This window comes from Tricharina praecox (genome assembly GCF_024521635.1).
Source record: "Tricharina praecox strain CBS 144465 chromosome Unknown BZA05scaffold_14, whole genome shotgun sequence".
Classification (NCBI taxonomy): Eukaryota; Fungi; Ascomycota; class Pezizomycetes; order Pezizales; family Pyronemataceae; genus Tricharina; species Tricharina praecox.
The window spans coordinates 872501-886863 of record NW_026250416.1 but is presented as its reverse complement, the minus strand read 5'-3'; the positions used below and the strand labels follow the sequence as shown (position 1 = coordinate 886863).

Genomic DNA, 14363 nt, shown 5'->3' with positions numbered 1-14363 from the left:
GAGTACTGGCCAGGTGATTTTATCAGGGTCTGGCACACGCCCACGGTCATTGTCAGGTTGTGGGAAGAAGTGGAAGATTTTCTATATAAACGGGCCGTTGCCCCTCTGTATTTAGTTCTTCACGTAACAACATGTTAATACAACAACCATTACCTCTGTCCTTGCCTCGGCTGCCGTCTGCGCCGTAGTTCTTGTCCTTGCCTCTGTTCCCAGTTGCCGTCTGCACTGAGCCTTGCCTTGCTTTGTCCTCCGAACATGTCTTGCCTCTGCCAAACCCCGTACCTAATCACCCGCCCGACTTCGCTACCTGGAGCCTTGCTGGACCGTGCCGTTACAGAGGCGTAGCGGGGTTGGTGTGGAGAAGAGATGATCCAGGCGGTGGGAGGAGGAGACGAAAGGGTAAACTGCAGGGGAGAGCCCAGGCAATTGGCCAGGACCATGACGACCACGAGCGGCGACAAAAACAACAACGCTGAGAACCCGGAAGAGTTTTCCCTTGCCAAACGGATTTCTTCACACAACCAAGCACGAAGATTGGGAAGGAGCGACGCCGACGGCTGGGTGAAGGATTTTCTTTATCAGGTTTTTGTTTTTGACATTCCGCACTTGTTTTTGTTTTGCTTTTGGTTGTTGTATTTCGTTTCTTTATCACGCATAGCATTAGGGCTCCAAGCTGTATGAAAAGTCACACCAGCCAGCGTCAAACGCCACACCACTGACCTTTATAGGTATAGATATTAGTACAAAATTCTCCTAAGGCGAGGAGTCAAAATCGCGCCCATACAGGGCTGCTATAATGCCGGTGACTTTATTGTATAGCTCAATATTGTATGTATTGCATGAGTTACTATGGTGTCATTCTACATATGGCGGTGGAGTTCGCGGGCGTGAGCGGGGGCCCGTAATAAAGCACAATGGGAAAGTACTATACCACTCGACCAAAAGGTATTTTGATGGCTGAAGGCCATCATCCTAGTAGCTACTTAAGGCAAGGATTTCTGAATCGTGACAGAGCCACCGCTAGTTCCTCTCTCTCACTATCACTATACCACTCTTCCAGTCTATTGCCGATTATGACTTTGGCCTGGCTCTCACTGCGGATTCTCCGGCCTTCGAATTTTTTATTGAAGGAGAGCAGACAGTTTATCGAGTGACATCTTATGATGCGCCGACGACCTTCAGAGGTCGTCATCGCGATCGAACCAAGTCAGGCAAGATGGGCGCCTCGGCACCGTGCATCACTACGGAATATGTAGGAGCATATTCAGTGAAGACATTTGCATTCGAAACTCCATCCTATGTTACTTGACTGCCATCCGTTCTATCCAGAACACCATAGTGTACATCAAAATCCTCCCATGTCACCGAGCGTGTTTTGCCCTTTCTGGCGACCGTATTGCCGTGCAAAAAGCCTGTCTGTCGTTCTCATTCACGAACTCCACCTCCACCTCGCATCCCATCCTGTCAATTCCCTTCACCCCCTCCCCCCCGACCGCACTGACACTGCCCAAGTCCCAATGTGATCCTTGTGTCATCTCCTCTAGTGCTAGTAATACCGTTCCTCCCTCCACCACCACCTTCACACCGACGGGTAGAGTCGCGCTGATCCATCGCTCGGTACAAACAGGATTGATCCAGCGCACGAGTAGTCGCGCCTGATCGGACCTCCGCCATAAGGATAAATCGGCGGTCCCCGCGGCGATAGGTGACGGCGAGTGTAGGAATCGGAACCGTGACTTTTGCGCCTCGCGGAAAGCGACGTGGGGGATGTGCACGGTAGAGAGGAGACGCCATCTGGGTGTCAACCCAGAAAGGAGGGGTGAAGCATGCTCGAGCGTCAACGTCGCTGGTTTCTGAGAGCACCTAGCCAGCTCCACTGCCGTAGTCGCTTCATGTAATAAGTCGATGTGGTTCGATATGTAATCGGGTTCGAGGACGTTCGGTAAGTGAAGACTCGTGGGGGTAATATGTATGTCGGTTGTCCGAGAAATATAGAAGATGCGGCTGCTTTGCTCCGGCCCTGAGCGCTCGGTGAGGTGGAGAAGTTTGTATTGTGAGGATTTCCTCTCGTTTCGTAGGGCGAAGACCTTTGCCGTCATTCTGTCGTCCCGCACCCATGTGTAATCCGGCTCGATGGAGATACCCAGGATTTTTTGCTCGAATTTTGTTGCATCTGCAAATGTAAGTAACTAAGCCAACAGGTAGTGCGGACGCCACAAACCGGTAGACGACCGAAATACAAAGCGTAGCGACCGTGTAGGAGAGCTTCCGTCATAAACATAGCTTGTTCTTGGAACATAGTCGCCGAGGGTTCGTGTGATGGTATGACTGATATCCGACCATTTGGCGACGATATCGCGAGATCCCGTTCGTTCGAGGCGGACATTCGACATCGGAAGAACTAATACCACCATTAATCAGTTGCTCGCCTTCCCCCACCGATTGTCATGAACCTACAGAATGATTTGCTCCACGGATACGACTCATACGGCGCACTGGTGAGCACCAGTCGCCGCGATGTCTGCCATCCATATGCCCGTTCCCCCCTGGTCTCCAGCACACGTAGCTCGCAGAAGTGATGTTTCCCTCGTGTCTCCAATAGGATGCTGGGATCTTGTAGGTCTTCGACGTATTCCAGGACTTCTCGAAACAACGGTTCGCGGGTCTCGCCATCGCGGAGGTTGCGCGCAACAACGGAATCGAAGAAGTTGGATGTCTTTGAACGGAAGACCTCGTAATCTGCGGAAGTTAGTATAAAGATAGTAATTAAATGGATGGAAATGTTGACCGGAGAGTTGGATGAACTCGACGAATGCCATTACCCCAGAGATTTTGAGGGGTATGCACCTAAGCATCCCTGCCAGTTCCACGCCTTGCATGGATTGCAAATCCTGGCGCTCAACTTTCTTCATCAGCGATTACCACACCCAGGGAGCCAGCGTCACTTACAGTATCGGGAAAGATACAGCGTTCCGGTCTGGTTGCACAGTGTGATACTGGGCTCACTATCGCCGATACACCCGGAAACGACTAGCAGGTACGGTGCACCGGTACTTCCATTTCGTAGACGTCCGATCCGTAAGTTTACGAAACCACGGAACATGACGACTTCGTCGGTATGGCCAGCATCCTCAGCGCGAATGTCGATCCATCTCTGCGTATCAACCATGCCGCTCGACCGAATCGCCGTCGGCTCGGAATACTCCCATATGCCGTAGTTGATGGTTGGTCGCGCGTCGTCCATGAGGTGTCGGAATGGCTCGAGGTGCCTGAAATCGGATTCAAACGCCTACCCTGCTATCAGTCCCTGTACTTGCCGGCGCGGGTAGGATGTCTCACATTGATGAGTCCATCGAGAAGTCTCTGGTCCTGCTCCACCACCACGAGTAGCATTCCCGCATCTCTGAGTATCACATCAAAGACGATCCACGATGCCTTCTGGAGATCCACAAAGGCCTGATAATGCGACATGTTCGGATCGATCGACGAGCAGATACTGGTGCTGTCGGTGGAGCGGCGATGAATGAGGACTGGACTGCGCGACTGTACTCGAAGTTAGAAATCACCTCGACCTTTCATATAGGTTTCCTACCTTCAACAGCCACCAAACCGCACACCGTAGCCAATCTGTCGAAGTCTTCGGATATTCCGTCCTCGACAAAAACGTGAACCGTAAAGCGGCATCCCGCGGAACTTTCCAGCTTGGATGAGGCGGCTTACAGTACAGCGACACGGGGGTCCCTGCTAACTGCAACTGCTTGACCATGCCGTTCGTCACCACTTCCTCCTCGAGAGACAGTATATGTGGCCGCCCCAGGTCCCCGAAACACCCTGCTAGAGACAACGGCGATTCCTCCTCGATCGATCCGAGCCGCGACTTCGTGGCGCGAGAGCTTTCGGTGAATATGAACGATGACGAGCGATCCCAGGGGAAATCGTCGGAAGAGGCCGAAGAGAACGCGTATGAGGAGGTGTTGGTGCTTGACCACGAGCAGTCGACATGTTCTTCAGTATAATCGTCGCAACATAGATCCGTGCAGAGTCTGTGTATTGTAGCGACCGCGACAAAGATCAGCACATGTCTATGTCAGCCTTTCTGCCTGGTGGGGTTGCACTGCATCTTGCAGCGAGGCAGTGTTGCGGGAAGAACGAAGTACTCACCTCTCGATCCCGTTCTCGAAAACGGCGAGCTCCTGATTACCGTCTTGTAGTCTGTCGCGTAACTCCCGAATCTCCATCTGCATCGTGTTCCACTCCATGCGACTCCCGAATTGCGGGTTTGTTCCATTCGCGGCGCAGTCGTGGTACCGTGTAATCTTCTCGTCCAACTGGTCGAGCGTACGGATGGCCGCCACCATCGTCTCATGGCTGATGCCATCCATCCCGCATCTCTCGGCTTCCAATCCAGTTCCTTTTTTCTTATGACGGATAAAAGCAAGTAAACCTCTGAGATTGCAGAGTTCGACCACGAGCTGTTGAAACCCTTCAGGCACGTCGCGGGCCGCGAGCTGTCACCACCCAACACCGATCGCATCTGTCAGTTTCCCTTGTAATTTCATTCTTTGTCGGCTCCGGGAATGCCGAGTATGTAGTTTTCGCTCCCGACTCACGTAGCATTTAGGACAGACATCCCTTCCCAGCATTCGTAGAGGTGGCTCTCCCGCGAATTTTCGTGCGTTCAATTTCATCGTAGTATCGCCAACACCCAGCTGGCTCGGGTGTTACCGTCATCGCGTGCTTGCAACGACACCAGGCGGGACTGGAGAGGTGTCGGGATGGGGTTTTATCTACCGGTGAAAATTGCATCAGCGCTGCTGCATAAAACTCGCCAGCTAGTGCAATGATGATGCGGGGGATGTGAGTAGGAACCCGAGCTTCGCCTTCCAGGTTCTAGCCGATAGTCACCTAACCCTTGCAGATATTGCCCTCGGTTGCAATTGACGGATGGCAGTTGAATGATCGGGGATGTGTGCGGAAAAGGGCGATCAGACCTCATCCGACGTAGTAAACGCGCTTGTCGTGACAAGCAGCCTCTAGGCGCATTCCTCGCTGCAACACAATCATCCCACTTTCCTACCCTTCGATGCCAGTCGATCGCGAATAGATATCCGTTTCCCTTGGTAGCGGAGAAATCCTCCAGAAAGTCAGTAGTAGGATGGTGTGCAAGTGCTTACATTCCCAGTCTGCCGATGTCTTGCCGATAACTGTCGTCCAGGATGTAATCCTTGCAACAAAGGATGCGGACGACTCAACGAGCAGGAAAATGCGAGGTGTCGTAATGCAAGGAGGAGGCACAGAGTAAGCACTTATTGCCTCCGACTGGACCAAGCAAATGCGGGGTCCCCGCAAGAACGTGCAGAACTGCCTCTTTGGACATCGCCCCCAGGCTTTCGCAGTCGTCGTCTGGCGATGGAGCGTAGTGCCGACGACATGGAGGATCACTCGCGACAATACACAACTCGAGTCGATTTTCGCCATCTGTCAGATGAACCACTTGGAAAGCACCTCCTCAAATGCAGCCTGAATATTTGTGAAGCCCGGACGAGCCACAAGAGATGGTCAGCTTCCGCTGTACGTTAATCTCGAAGAACAAGGGCGAGGCCAGCGAGGTCTCGCATAGGACCGAGCCGATGATCTGCGCACCTGGATCCGGTGCTGGGGATGCCAGTGCGCGTCTTATCGAGCGGGTTGGGGGTGGCGGGAGAAGAGAGGAATATTTTGTCGTGGCTCACGGGAGCCTGGTGAGGGCTCTCGAAGGAGGTGGGGAGGTACACCGGAACGACGGTGCCGACAGAGCCGGAGGCAGCCGCCGAATCGATAGGAGCGGCCGAAGCGGAGGCAACCATGATCGAGACGGCAGCAAGAATGCCGAGATGGATAAACATGTTGATATGTAGATCGATTGTTGTTGGTTGAGATGGTGTGAAACTGTTTGTAGGGAGGAAGAGGAGGAAGCTTGAAGTAGTGGGATACAAGACAGGAGAGCGGAGGGAACCCAGGTCTACTGCAGGGTGGGCAGACACAAACGTATGGTAACTCAATGTGAAAGTAGAGTAACCAAATTGAACTACTCTAATAGAGATCTTTGTCCAAATCAGTCTTCGTTAACCCGGAAGCGAGTTTTACGAGTGACCGGCGATGATCGCAACTCTCGGACGTCCACACGCAATGCATCTACTCTGTTAATCCCGCTCAACGAAGACTTCTAGATGCTGATTGAGGGATATAATACTGTGATAGGTAAGAAGATCTCGATGAGGTAGTCTCGGTGATAAGACCCTCGGCAGCCACCGCTGCTAGGGTGTTTTATTGGAGATGCGAGATTGCAATGGATACGGAACGAGTTGGAGAGTGGCAGGATAAGGTGAGGCACGCCTCCCCCACTGGATTACTACAAATCTGTTGAAGCCATGGTGATGTGTGGATAACAGGTTGGACGAGATCCTCTCTCACTGCCTTCCGCCCTTCATGAATGATCGCTCCACTATCCATCGTCGACTCACGAATCACACGATGTTCACCCATATTCACCGTCGAAGGCACTATATCAGACAAATAATAATGGAGTTGATGAGTCAAAATATTATGTCCACCTCTCTTCATCGCCGAGCAATCAGTTTGTGAGACTCTCATTCAGCTGCCGACAGTCGAACCGGACTAACCCACCTGTACCTGCTTGATTCGCCTCCATCGCATCGGCGCCGGTCACATCGTTGATAGCTACGCGATGGCCTTTCCATGAGATGGATTCTGCGAATGCTATCGCTGAGGACTGCAGACGGAAGGCGTGAGGAATACAGAGGCGTTATTTTGGTGGTTTTTTGCAGACGGTAGTGCGACGGAACCTGAAGTCGACCATCTGCAGCAATCCAGATTCCACGATGCTGCCCACACCAACTCACCCTCGAGGAGGTATACTCTGACTGTCTTGCCATCTGAACGACGGGGACTTGTGTGTGTTTATCGAAGATTTGCACGAGATTACAGAAGAGCACCACATCGCAGCATTATACCCAGTTCCGGGGGACAAAAGGCGAGCGTAGGTCAGTCTACCGGTTTACAACGGAAGTTAATGTCAGATTACGGCGTCCGGAGCACATGAGGCATCTCTCCTCGTGTCCGCTGTAAGGTGACGGTGAAGTGTCAGGGAGCACTGTTTCTTTGAAGGAGATGAGATACCTAGGCCGAGATAAATACTCTTGGAGAAGAAGTAATGTGCTGAGGTGTAAATATGCCATCATTTTCAGCCGTGAGCAGTTTAGTCGTACAGATTGATTCCGTAGCCAAGTAGCATCTACGGGCCAGTAATATCCAGTCCGTCAGGACTCAGGATCTTTGCGCTTGAAGTAGAGGCTGTAGATTATCCAGCTTCGTCGGGCAGTCGGGATCTCGAAGCACCACACGATTCGACACAATCACGACGAAAGCGAACGAGAGTCATGAATCAAACATGCCATTTGCACTGCTCTCCGCCGAGACAGCATCGCTCACATAGTCATAGAGGTTTTGTTTCTTCTACGTTCATACAAAAAAGCGAATGGAAACAGAAAAGCGCGAAAAATCAACCTTATTACACCCCACCCACTTCGTTAACACCCATGGAAGTATGGTGGGCCAAAACGAGTGAGTTCGGAGGTGCCGGAAACGAGACAGATTTGTTTCATAAATATTTGCTTCCTCAAGAACCAACTGTCCCCGTTCATTCCATATCCACATCCAGCGCGGCCAGCACCAAGACCAACAACTAAGCGACAAGCCCTTGAGATTATCGCCGCGACCAGTAACTGATTAAAAGCGACATCCTCTTTCGTACTGCGCCGGATTTGCGAAGGTGGCCTTTGCTTGACTGTCCGGATATCAGTACCGTCGAATCAAGAGGAAGATTACCGGGCTATAGGCTTACTTCTTATCTGCCAGCAGCACCACGGAAGTCGTCTTCGAATTATACCGAGGCTATTTCCTATCAGTAATATTCTAATGAAGGACAGATACGGAAAAAGTCGTACCCAACCGCCCTCATAACTATCCAACCACTTGGATGGATCGTTTGCAAACGCCGCCCATGCGCCTGTGATGATTAGAAACAGCCCCTTCTATCCGGACAACAGGCCCCTACCTTGCATATAAACACTCGCCGCCCTCTGCTGGTCCGTCGCTACTTTCCGATCGTACCTCCCAAATATAAGCCTGATCTCACTGCCATGGAAAGCCCTGGGACTTTCGAACCTGGAGGTGCCGGTCGGAAAGTCGCCCATGAACCTGTATTGCCACGTGGGACCGAATCTGGTGTGCGCCTTCGCAGTTTTGGCGGCGGGGCATGTGAAAGCGAGCAGAGTTGCGGCGGCGGACATGGTCGTGTTACCGAGTTCTTCATCGTTAGTCCCGACGAGGACTGGGACGCGGACGAAGTTCCCTGACTCGAGGCGTGCGGGCTGGTCGCTGAAAATGGTGCCGTTATCCGTAGCCGGGCCGAACATGAGATTTCCTTCGGTGACGGCGGAGCGAAGGCGAGGAGCAGGAACTGCCCGCAGGCAGCGAAGGGTTGTAGCGGCGGATGAAGCGGTGCAGTTGAGAGCTGCTGATAGGGCAGTCCAAGTTGCGCCAGAGCCAGCACTGGGAGTTACGTCGCGTGCCATAGACATGATCCCAGATTGAAGGATAGCGCCGGCGATGAGTGGTGGGGAATTCTGGCCGAAGAAAAGGTATGCGTCGGTTGCAGCGGCGCCGGCAGATTAACCAAAAAGAGTGATTCGGCTAGGTGAGCCTCCGAAGCGGGCAATGTTTCTATGCGTCCATTCGACGGCGGCACGAACATTCAGGAGGCCGAGGTTTCGTTGTGTCGGAGGGAGGCCAGGCGCATTTGGAAAACCGAAGGCGTTCAGGCGGCTGTGACTGATTAGCAATGATCTGCAATCGCACGACAGCTGGCGATAACATCTGGCATGTGGAGGGGGGAATACTAGTTAAATGAAACAACAATAACATTGGTCTGGTCGCGGACGATATTGGCCCCGCTGTAAAACGGTGTGAAGCTTCCACCAAGCACGAATCCTCCTCCATGAATCCACAGCAGTACTGCCGCTCCATTACTCCGCAGCCTCGAATTGCCCGGAGCCCACACGTTAATCGACAACTACCACCATTAGCTGTCAGATCCCCACAACAACCGGGGAGCCTACACAGTCTTCGCTCTCTACCGGCGGGTTCGGCAGCTGAATGGGGCTGGTACTGTTCGCCCCAGCTCCGCTATCAATGGGAAGGCTCAATCCGGTGTTGTAGCAAGTCGCTCCAAACGTAGAGGCGTTAAAAGTCCTCGCCCACCGACGAGCGCGAACTGGTGCTCTCCATCGCAGAGGACCGACGGGTGGCGTTGCGTAGGGTATCCCAAGGTACTCGCGAACAGTGTTGGAGGTATCGGCGGCATAGTGACCGAGGACTGGACTAGTGGCAGTATTGAGTAGGAGCTCTGAGGTGTTTCCGGTGCTGTCCTGCGCAGTGACAAGACCTAACTCCATGAGAGGAAGGAGACAAAGGAGTGTGGTGTGCATCTGTAGCGAACGAATGACGTCGATGTGGTGAATGAGATCGTAAACATGTTGAACTTAAGTATCGAAGGTGGAGTCGATGCCGAGGAATTGGGGCTGTAGGTATTGCATGATATAGATTGGGCAGTCAATCAGAACTTCGGTGTTGCCGTTGATATAAACTTGGTTTCCCCAGAGTTCCGGGCTTGCAGGGATCGCTCGATTGACTGGTAGCCTAGCGACCTTTGGCGGTGAGACCCCACCGGCAGGAAAAGGTACGCTTCACCACCACCAATAAACAGCAATTATGAGATGTTGCTGTGGAATATGGTTGAATAACCGATTTGAAACCGAGTTGTTTAAGGCACAGATTGTTTCTTCGAACCGAGTTACAGCTTGAATTGCGGTACTTTGACACGCAGCTGCGGTCGCCTGAGAGCCGGTTGCTTTTTCTTCAGAGCATGGAGGCTCTGACGATTATGGGAGATCCGTGAAGCCCACAAAGCGGTATATCACTCAAGACACCCTATATGGAAAATGAAAAAATGAGGTCTCTACTAGACGAGCAAACGGGTGATAGATTAGTGACTGGCATCCGGACCGTTGTTGTCAAGCTACGATCTATTCGGACAGCTTTACCGCGGCATTCAACTGATCTTCGTCGTCGGAAGTTCTCCGCCGCCACTTGCAGTCAAGGGCTGAGACACTGGAAGAAGGAGGCAGCTCTGAGAACATCACAGCTTTACCACTATCGATACCTGTTCTGCCTCGCTAGAACTCCTGTAACCACCGTAACCTCGGTATCGGAATCGTCACTATTGTTAGCAGTGCATATCGTGTCTCACTTGAATCGCGATGTCATCAACAAAATGACCGGCGAGACGTGCATAAATCTGGGTTGGAGTTCCTAGTTTGGCTAGATATGCGGAAGACGATGGCAGGGTGATGTTAAACGATGTGAGTGATTTGCACTAAATGATATTGTGAAGAGATGTTCGTTGAAGTAGGAGAGTATGGAAGTCTAGATCAGCGGTATATCAGCATCGGCAAACTACCAGTAACGCGGAATCAGTCGGACTACCTGCCAGCTACACCCCCCCACGAGCATCGATAAAGTGCTGACCTTTTCGATAATCCCCCTCACGCTTATTCGTTGAATCTTCCCCGATTTTCTAGGGGCCACACTGCCATCGTTGCCCGATCACTCTCAGGACTCTCCTGGGATAAATCAGGCTTCGATAGTAAGTAGCCGTGTGGTTTGTCTAAGCGCCACTCCGAGATTCCGTAAGAAGCGCATGTGGTGACGGACGGAGCCGCTGTTCCTGTTGAAGCGGCTGCGCTTGTCGACACAGTGCTTGCACATCCAGTGGCATTCATCCTTGAAGGTGACAGGGTTCCCATGCTGCCAGATGGCAGACGTCAGCCTCTGCCGGTCGGTGACCTGCACAGGTGCCGGTTCCGGAAGTGTCGCGGGTGGATCATCCGGGGGGTCGTGTACCTGTGATACACCAACTTGACACGACGTGGTTAGGCGGACTCAATAACATCCCCAACCGAAAGTTTTTTTGCTTCCAGTTGTCTGGTAGCGAGTGTTGCTTGAGTAACCCGCCCTCTTCCACGCCTGGCAAGACTACGGAAAGGAATATGGCCGGCTGCTCAACACTTGACCGGAGGGTGACGTCGATGACGACAAGGAAATGGTGGCGACGGTACCCTTGACGATCCTGATAAGCGTGACGACACAACTCTCTGTGTTCCCCGGGAGATTGATGATGATAGCCGGGGCCTGTTCGGTGATCTTGCCGACCTTCCAGTCCCAACCTTCGTCAGACCTACAGGCGATTAGCGAAACGAAGAGCTGTAAGTGACTATGAGTCGGAAAAAACTTACATGCGTTCGATTGAGCTGTTCATTGTGTGTTGCGAGCGAAGAAAAAGCCCGATTTGATTCCTTCGTGAGAAGAAGAAGAAGAAAAAGAAGAAGAGATGATAGTTAGAGGTGGATGAGGAGGATTGCGGATTCTGAATTGTGGTTGCGGGTTCGAATTTGCGTTGCGGGATGTCGGTCGGTTGCAAGGTGTGAAGGAAAGAAAAGAGGAGTGGAGAGGGGGATTAAAGTATAGAAGGGTAGGGTGTGAGCAGGGCTGGGTGTGAATAGGACTTCCCTGGCACGGGACACTGAATGTAAGTGGCGTTTTGGCAAGCTGAGTATTGGCCGACTCACAACTCACTAGTCTCGACGACTGGTAGCTGAAAGTGTCTTTCGAAAATGCGACGAGAGCCTTCCCCACAAGTGTTGAGTGAAGGAGCGAAACCGATGTAATACTGGTTGTTGAAGCGAGCAGTAGGCCACCGACGACTGCTCACAGAGGGGCCCTGTATTCTCCATCATCCTATCCGAGTCTGGAACGGACGGTTGTCAAAAGTCTCCATCATGTCCGAGGCGGTGCCAAACGGGTCGGTCCTCTTCCGACGACGGAGGACAGCGGCACAAGTCATGGTATGTGATTCGGCTGATTGATGATTTCTTGGCCCACATATCCTATCAGTACTGCACAAGTTGTGAGAAGTATCAGTATTCTGACTTGCACGCCCAAGGCACGTCGCCCGGACCCACCACAGCTCATGAGGCATCATATCTCACTCGGATAGCCAAGCTCCGCGCCCAAAATCAGGTTTTTGCCCCAGGCTTAGCGGACGGCCGTCGACTGGCCATCTCGTCCATCTACTGAGAGAACATCGGCCGTTGTGTGCGAGGCCGGGACGGACTGGGAAGGACGCTGTGCATTCTTGTCCGAGGCCCAGGCCGGACAGATCAGACGATAGAAAACTCGGTTGGACGCTCTACCCCCACTAGGCTCCCTAGTCTCGTAGCCTCACACCTCTACCGCATCGTTTCCCAACATACAGGTATCATACCATCGGGAATGATAAGGGACAGTGGTTGGCGGGATTACGTTCCAAACTTAGTCCTTATCAAAAACGCCTCCTCCTTTTTGTCCAATTCTATCATTCGGCATGGTATTCATTGGGGCTGTTGTGATATCTCACTCGTTGCTTAGTCGGTTACGCGGATATACCAGGTGCAGACAGCGGAAAGATGGTCGCCGCAAGGTACCACCAACTCAGAACAGGCCATGGTCTACCAGGCCAGCATTTGGCATAAACGAAAAACCGACAAACGACAGAGTGCTGGTGGTACCAATACAAGATCCAGACCCGAGAACACCTGTTGAAGACTGCGCGCAGTAGCGGGAGCAACACAAGTCCCTTTGGACGGAAGTACGAAAGAAGACTGGCCGAGGGAAGGATAGGTTTAACATTAAAGACCTCTTTGCCAACCGAGATTGCAGCAGGGCCTCCGCCGCTTCCTTACCACCACAGACAAGGGCCGACGGGTGCCACCCTTCGGGGTAAAGCAACAAGAATATCCGAGCTAGCTCTCTGAATTCGCAGCGACAGCGGCGGAACCCACCTATCCCAGCGTCCATAGTAGTAGAAAAGAGAGAAGCAGCGAGAGCAGCGGCAGCGGAGAGTAGTGGCACCAGAAGAGAGGCGACAGGCACGGGAACGGTTTTTCCTCCCCACCCCCACAAGCCTCGCGCCGCCGGCACCAGACATCGAAACCCCAACACCAACGCGGGCCCCAGGCATAGTGATAGACTGGGACGTGGTGAGAGCGAGAGCGGCGGAAAGAGTATGGGCTAGTTGGCCGGAGATTCCGGCATACGCTAGATGAGATGAGGCGTTAGACTGGATGCATGAATTGATTAGTGAAAGGACGTTTGATGTGGGGTTTTGAGAAATACTGACGCTTTTCCTTTCATTTCCATTTTGTCATCTCATTGTACTCCTTCCTTTCTGTCTTTCTATTTATGCGCGGATGGGCCGGGCGGAGAGCAATAGGAATCCCACATCGACCTCGCGGCGAACGGTCGGAGACAGTGGGGTGGAATTCGACGTGTGTACAGCCATGCGCTGATAAGGTCGAATGCTGTGATGATTAAACAAAAACAAATGAGTTGCTTACGCGGTCATAACGGCGGCAAGTACTGCCTGCCCAGTGGAAAGATGCGAAGGCATGAGCAGGCATGGGCGGAGACCAAAGTCACTCACAAGAAGTATCGGTACAGCCGGAAACATAGCCAGAGCCGTGGCCCAGTCCTGTCCATGGACCCCAAGCGACTAGCATCAAGACTTTAATATCTACTTGCTGAAGAAAGGCCACTGCCTCACCCGCCAGTGCCTCCAGTTGACGAACCGCCGCCCGGATGCCCGCTGTGGATGTTGCCGCTACAACACACAGACCCGAGAGCACCTCTTCATAAATGGCCCTGAATGGAAAAGTCAGCAATAGACACTCTGGGCAGAATTCCAGCAGCAGACATGGAAGGGCAAAGACCGCTTCAAAATCCGGGACCTCTTTGCAGACGAGCGATGCAGTAAGGGCATCCCAGAGTTCCCCTCCACCACTGATATGGGCAGACGAATGCCAGAGGCCGATGTGGAAGATGCAGCAAGCGAGGTATCCGAGTGGGAGCTCAGGGAGCGGGAAGGCAGAGCGGAGCTGAGGCGACTCGAGGAGGAGGAGGAGGGTGCCGAAGTCCAGGGCGAGGAGGGCGGTGAAGCTGAGGAGCCAAACGATGTAGAATAGCGGACCAGAACCTTGCGGTAGAGGTGAAAAGACTGGAGGGCGCGGGGGCGCCGGCGGGGGCAGGTGTGGGGGCGAACAGTGGAGACGGACGTGGCGAGAGGCAACGATTGCTACCTCTCTCTAGCTCTGTCTCTGCTTGGTAAGCTCATATACTGCCGGGAAAGTCCAGGGTGGAGGGCAGAGAAA

The 14363-nt window shown here is 52.8% G+C and overlaps 6 protein-coding genes across 6 annotated transcripts; 1 reads left to right on the top strand and 5 right to left on the bottom strand.

The window, feature by feature from the left end:
- Positions 1 to 1265: 1265 nt before the first annotated feature.
- On the bottom strand, positions 1266 to 4778 carry BZA05DRAFT_63345 (uncharacterized protein). Its single transcript, XM_051488512.1, has 9 exons — positions 4611 to 4778; positions 4162 to 4508; positions 3593 to 4073; positions 3340 to 3543; positions 2950 to 3289; positions 2789 to 2902; positions 2458 to 2739; positions 2222 to 2401; positions 1266 to 2173 (listed from the first exon to the last, which is right to left on the bottom strand). The coding sequence occupies exons 1-9, from the start codon at positions 4686 to 4688 to the stop codon at positions 1362 to 1364; spliced, it is 2838 nt and encodes a 945-aa protein (XP_051339022.1). The 5' UTR covers positions 4689 to 4778; the 3' UTR covers positions 1266 to 1361.
- A 565-nt stretch (positions 4779 to 5343) lies between these two features.
- On the bottom strand, positions 5344 to 6023 carry BZA05DRAFT_63339 (uncharacterized protein; the record flags this gene model as incomplete). The annotated part of the gene is made up of 1 exon (XM_051488511.1): positions 5344 to 6023. A coding segment is annotated over one exon (447 nt), but the record flags the coding sequence as incomplete, so codon positions are not given.
- Positions 6024 to 7788: 1765 nt separating this feature from the next.
- BZA05DRAFT_419317 (Alpha/Beta hydrolase protein) lies at positions 7789 to 8642 on the bottom strand (the record flags this gene model as incomplete). Its single annotated transcript, XM_051485583.1, has 4 exons — positions 7789 to 7846; positions 7904 to 7953; positions 8007 to 8068; positions 8117 to 8642. The coding sequence occupies 4 exons, from the start codon at positions 8640 to 8642 to the stop codon at positions 7789 to 7791; spliced, it is 696 nt and encodes a 231-aa protein (XP_051339020.1).
- A 90-nt stretch (positions 8643 to 8732) lies between these two features.
- On the bottom strand, positions 8733 to 9515 carry BZA05DRAFT_445645 (Carboxylesterase; the record flags this gene model as incomplete). The annotated part of the gene is made up of 3 exons (XM_051487020.1): positions 8733 to 8886; positions 8961 to 9133; positions 9180 to 9515. 3 exons carry the CDS (start codon positions 9513 to 9515, stop codon positions 8733 to 8735), a joined length of 663 nt encoding a protein of 220 aa, XP_051339019.1.
- A 1237-nt stretch (positions 9516 to 10752) lies between these two features.
- On the bottom strand, positions 10753 to 11437 carry BZA05DRAFT_445644 (uncharacterized protein; the record flags this gene model as incomplete). The annotated part of the gene is made up of 3 exons (XM_051487019.1): positions 10753 to 11036; positions 11238 to 11356; positions 11415 to 11437. 3 exons carry the CDS (start codon positions 11435 to 11437, stop codon positions 10753 to 10755), a joined length of 426 nt encoding a protein of 141 aa, XP_051339018.1.
- Positions 11438 to 11957: 520 nt separating this feature from the next.
- Positions 11958 to 14177, top strand: BZA05DRAFT_445643 (uncharacterized protein; the record flags this gene model as incomplete). Its single annotated transcript, XM_051487018.1, has 2 exons — positions 11958 to 12023; positions 13881 to 14177. The coding sequence occupies 2 exons, from the start codon at positions 11958 to 11960 to the stop codon at positions 14175 to 14177; spliced, it is 363 nt and encodes a 120-aa protein (XP_051339017.1).
- Positions 14178 to 14363: the final 186 nt, after the last annotated feature.

Coding starts and splice junctions, on each gene's coding strand:
- BZA05DRAFT_63345 (XM_051488512.1), bottom strand. CDS start 4,688: ATGAAATTGAACGCACGAAAATTCGCGGGAGAGCCACCTCTACGAATG. Junction 3,544..3,592: donor CGGTTTGGTGGCTGTTGAAG/GTAGGAAACCTA, acceptor CTTCGAGTACAG/TCGCGCAGTCCAGTCCTCAT. Junction 2,903..2,949: donor GCTGTATCTTTCCCGATACT/GTAAGTGACGCT, acceptor TGATGAAGAAAG/TTGAGCGCCAGGATTTGCAA.